Source organism: Fibroporia radiculosa, assembly GCF_000313525.1.
Source record: "Fibroporia radiculosa TFFH 294 genomic supercontigs, scaffold3668, whole genome shotgun sequence".
NCBI classification, from domain to species: Eukaryota; Fungi; Basidiomycota; class Agaricomycetes; order Polyporales; family Fibroporiaceae; genus Fibroporia; species Fibroporia radiculosa.
This window is the reverse complement of record NW_012133690.1, coordinates 1-5,038: the sequence shown is the minus strand read 5'-3', so window position 1 is coordinate 5,038 and position 5,038 is coordinate 1. Positions and strand designations below refer to the sequence as shown.

The 5,038-nt window shown below is 60.9% G+C and overlaps 1 protein-coding gene across 1 annotated transcript; it reads right to left on the bottom strand.

Moving 5' to 3' along the window:
• Positions 1–313: 313 nt before the first annotated feature.
• FIBRA_08834 (uncharacterized protein) lies at positions 314–3,460 on the bottom strand (the record flags this gene model as incomplete). The annotated part of the gene is made up of 11 exons (XM_012330452.1): positions 314–405; positions 547–616; positions 835–884; positions 1,062–1,176; positions 1,245–1,276; positions 1,343–1,463; positions 1,619–1,690; positions 1,748–1,851; positions 1,952–2,015; positions 2,102–2,258; positions 3,360–3,460. The coding sequence occupies 11 exons, from the start codon at positions 3,458–3,460 to the stop codon at positions 314–316; spliced, it is 978 nt and encodes a 325-aa protein (XP_012185842.1).
• Between the last annotated feature and the right edge of the window lie 1,578 nt (positions 3,461–5,038).

The following is a 5,038-nucleotide window of genomic DNA, read 5'->3' as shown; positions in this document are numbered from 1 at the left end:
CAGTCTTCAAACAAGCCTATTGTGCTGTGAGCCATTCACCAAATCCATTGACGTGTCAGACTATTGCACGGCCCTACATCATCCTCGTCGGTTTCGCTCTGCTGTAAAGTTGACTGACACAGGCATCGCTGCACTCAGAATCGCGCGCGTGCATCAACACCTCTTCCGTTCATACCACCACGTTAGGACTCGCACAAAAGAGAATTGTTAAAAGAGTACACGCGCGTACATCGACGCGAAGATCCGCGCCTAGATATTTCTAATAATCGTACACCCCTCCGTTGGCTCACGGACTAATTCATCATCTTCCACTTCAGAGCGGCCAGTCCAGTTTATCGGCAAAGTTCCAGTGCACAGCCTTGACCGACGTATACTCCTCAAGCGCATAGCTCCCCAGCTCCCGGCCTGTGGGCAAACGCGGCATCAGCATAGCACACCACCGACGTCAATCCCAGAGCCACGCCTGCGCCGTGAGACGCTCAGTCACCGGCGCAGTCACCGGCGCGCGCATAGGAGATCGGCCTGCAAATCCAAGAAAGCACGCACCGATGCCGCTCTGCTTCTTTCCGCCAAAAGGCACGTTGTTGTACAGGAGGTTGTACTGGTTCACCCAGACCTGCCGACACAGCAGTCGGTCAGTCCCTGCCCGCTTCTGACGGCGCAACGGCGAGCTAGCAGCGATCGTGCCGCGGCACGGAGGCCCGTCGGAGGGGCCTCCTGAGCCACGCGCGCTCTGCAGAGATCCCGAGATACTGAGATTCCGTCGTCGCCGCCGGTATCCCCAGCCTCCGCATGATCTCAAACGTCTCCCGCCGCGCGATCGCAAACACTCACCGTTCCCGCCTCCAGCTCGTTCGAGACGCGCATGCATTGGCCGGCGTCATCTGACGAGGGACGCATCCATTAGCGTGAGCACCGATGACACACCCGTCCCGAGCGGCCAGACATAGGAGGCAGCCCGTGCGCAGGCGATCGACGTTATCGCGAGACGTCAGCGCGTCGTCGGGCTGCACACCGATCGAGGCCGATCGCGACTGAGCGCACAGCATGCGGGGACGTACTGGAATGCAGGCCGGCACCTAGGCCATAAGTGGTATCGTTGGCGAGCCGGATTGCCTCCTCCTCAGTCGCGAACTTGGCGACAGATAGCACTGGCCCGAAGATCTCGTCCTGGAACTGCAAACGCCGCGCGCTCGTCATTCGCACCCCTAGGCCGGCGGCACAGCACAGCGCGGCTCACTCACGATTTTCATGTCCGGCCTGACGTCGGTGAAGACTGAGTAAGGGCGCAGTCAAAAATCACGAGCACGACACGCAGAACATGACGAAGAATGCGGCGTACTGGTGGGGTCCACGAAGTAGCCCTTGCCGGCGCGCTTTTCTCCTCCCAAGATGAGCTTCGCGCCCTCCTCCTTGCCGTAGCCGATGTAGCGGAATATTTTCTCGTATTGCGTCTTGGACACCTACAGGCATGCTATCAGCCTCGATTTGCGTGGCGGGCGGAACATGGTCGATGCGCGCCAGAACACGCGCCGGTGTCAAACGAACCCGAATTGGGGTTAAGGTTTGAAATTACATAACCAAGACCGAGGAAGGAAGGGGACATGGTCCGACGCACCACAGGACCGCCAGAGGCCTTCTCGTTGAAGCCGTCGCTAACAATAAGCTGCTTCGCTTTCCCGACCAGAATCTGTGGGTGATGATCAGTCACCTGTGCACATGCACCGAGCGGACCGAGGAGACGCACCGACATGAACTTGTCGTAGATGGTGTCCTGGACGAAGAGGCGTGATCCGGCCGTACAGTCTTGCCCAGTGTTGTACAGGATGCCCATCGCGGCCCAGTTCGCAGCTGCAGCGCGGAAGACGGCGTGGGGACGCGAGGACGCGCACGGTCACAAACGTAAGTGAGCGGGCGTACAGGCACTACTAGTGCGTCCGAGAGAGCGCACCCTGATCAAGGTCCGCAGACTCAAAGATGATATGTGGCGACTTCCCACCAAGCTCCAGGCTAACCTATCGACGCCATCAGGTGTGAAGAGCAATGGCGGAGCGCGAGGGTCAGCAGGTGCGTCGGACGCGCTGCAGGGCTGCGTGCTTACCTTCTTCAGGTTGCTCTTCGCTGCAGCTTCCATGATCTTGCGCCCGGTTACTGTGCTCCCCGTGAACGCCACCTTGTCGACATCCTTGTGCAATGACAGCGCGGCTCCCCCGACGGAGCCGAGCGAGGGGACGGTGTTGACAACGCCCTCAGGGAAGCTGCGAAAAAGTGCGAGGTCAGCAGCCTCGTCCCGGCAGGGGGCAAGGAGATTTTATACCCCGCTTCCACGATGAGCTCAGATAGTTTCTGCGGGGAGGTGGGGAATGAGTACGGGGATCACTGGAACGACCACGCAAGAGGCAGGAGGGGTTAAGAGCCTCTCGACAGAAGCTGTGACGAGAGTTTGGGGCGCAAATGATATGAGCTCCCGGGACAAGTTGCACACAAGTGCCGAGCCGCGATGAACAATCCGAGCACGACGATTGTCCAGCGTGTAGTCATGGGTGCTTCTATGCCGGCATAAGCATAGAAAGCACGGAACCCGACAGATGGTGTCCAGACAGGCAACTGTGCCCACCAGCATCACAGGACGTCCTTTTTGACGTCCCAACGACACATAGGCGCGCAGGCCCTCCCATGCCCCCTGCTCTCAACCGCTGGACGGTCGGACGCACTGGAGACATAGACCCCGAGGCTGCTCAGGGTCCTGGCGCAACACAGGAAGTCGCCGTGCGATCCTGCCTCGATGGGAACATAGATGATTCCATCCCAGAGAGACGGGTGAGGGAAGGAGTCTGGGATACGGGCGCCACAGGCTCAGCGCTCGTCAGAAGCCATGCAATGAGTAGAAGTCAATGCCATCCCTACGGGAGCCAGCTTCATGTCCAGAGGCGCCGCGAGCGAACAATGAAAAGCCCAAGCTACTCAACGCAGCCGTTCACGACACGAGCACGCATGCAAGGCGCTTCGTCTCCTCGCCAGTGACCGCCAAAATCGAGGAAGACTCGCGCTGCAGAACGGGGGCGCTGCGTCCGAGTGGCGTCAGAGGGCTCTTCTGATAACGCGGGAAGAGCTCCAGGCGCCCCGCGCCCGCGCTGCTCGATACATGCGCGCGTCCACGCTCGGCGGGATAGCGACCGCCCCGTGAAGGCGAGGCGTCGCTACCGCAACGGGCCGCCAGATACGATCGTAACAAAACAAGGCGGCGGCGGGCAGTTCGGAGCAAAACGGCTCGGAGCGCGTCGAGATCCGTCGGGACGCCCAGAGGGGCATGGCATTTGCAGGAAAATCATGGCATCGGCGCAGCGGCGGTCGCACACTCACCAGGGCGGTCAGCGGCGTCAGCTCCGACGGCTTCATCACGATCGTGCACCCGCACGCGAGGGCGGGCGCGACCTTCCACGACCTGCGACATCGTCATCGTGAGCAGTGCCGCACTCGCTGGCTCCCTGGGGGGGCAGGGCGGAGCGGGACGCAAGCGACGCACCACATGTTGATAGGGTAGTTCCACGGGATGCTGTGTGGGGAGGTCAGATCTGGGCGTGATACGGTTGTGCGGGAAGACAGCGGAGGCGACGGGCGCGGAGTCGGAGGCGCGAAACAGGGACGCGCTGGGGCCCAGTGACGCGGGATTGTTTAGAGAAGGACGATGCGATGCGGGACACTGCACATGCAGAACACAGAAAGGGGGGAATCGCAAAAGGCACTGCACAGTCGGCAGCCCGCCAGGAGTGTAGAATGCGACAAACAGGACTCGTATCCGACCGCGAGCGACAACAGCCTGGTACATCTGTGCACTCGCTGCCCGTCGCTATTGCATGTCGTCTGCGCTCTAACTTCCGAAGCCTGCATCAGCGGCATACAAAGGTAGAGGAAACCCCAGATGGTTTCCAGCGCACCCCATGCCGCGCGAGCCACCGAATATGCTGGTCGACGAAGGATGATGCTCCGCACCGGATACAAAATCGGAAACAACAAGTAATGGCGGACGTACATCTGGCCACACACTCCGATGGGCTCATGGCGGGTAAAGGCGAGCTTTGTCTTGTTGTCGACTTCGATAGTCTGCGCCGCGTCAGCCGTCAGTCACAGCGCTTACGGGACAAGGAAAGCGGAGGAGAACAAAAGAGGAACAGAGAGAATGAGCGAACGAGAGGCGACGTGAGCGGGAGCCGTCGTTCACAGCATCTCGCGAACAGTGAAGGGACAAGGCGAGGAAGGTCGGGGAGAAGCTGGCCGGGCAGGGGAATTGCTGGCTCGCGCCCGAGAAGCGTTCACACAGCCAGCACGGGGCGGAGAGAATGCGCAAAAGAAGTGCGTCCTCGCTGCGTCCTCCCCACCCGTCGGACTCCCGGGGCAGGGGAGTCAACATGACCTGATATGGCCTGCGACAGTGCACAATGCAATCGACTCGGGCTCGTCGTCGACCACATCGTGGCGCCATGGCAGACCGCAATGCGCGGAGGGAAACTGCGTGTCGATCGGCGTCGCGCCAGGTATCTAGCCACGATCGCGCCACGCCAAGTGCCAGAATCTGCTCTTGTCAACAGCGAAGACGGGAGTAGTCCACTGGCTATCAGACACCTCAACAGGACCCTTATCGTGAGCTAGCCCACGGCAACGTCCACGGTCCGCACGTATCGTGGCCTGACAGGAGGGCACAGCACTCAGTCCCCATCCCGTGCGACGGCTGCTGCTGCCACACCCTGTCCGTAATCGGGAGAGGTGAGACGGGGTGCCCGCGGAGGACAGACCCCGGTGCCAAGCAGAACGAGGGTGGCTTGTACACGATAAGCCACGGCCGTGTGTGGAGAAGGTGGGACACACAGATTCCGGCCAGGGGCGGGAGGCGTGTGGGGGACGAAGTAGGGCTGTGCAGAAGGACGAAGATGGTGGCGTGGCCGCTCGTCCACTTGGTGTCCAATCGACTCGTGTCGATTGAGGGTGGTCGCACGGTGAGCGCAGACTCGCCACAGCAACGGCCGGAGGAGGGGGGCGG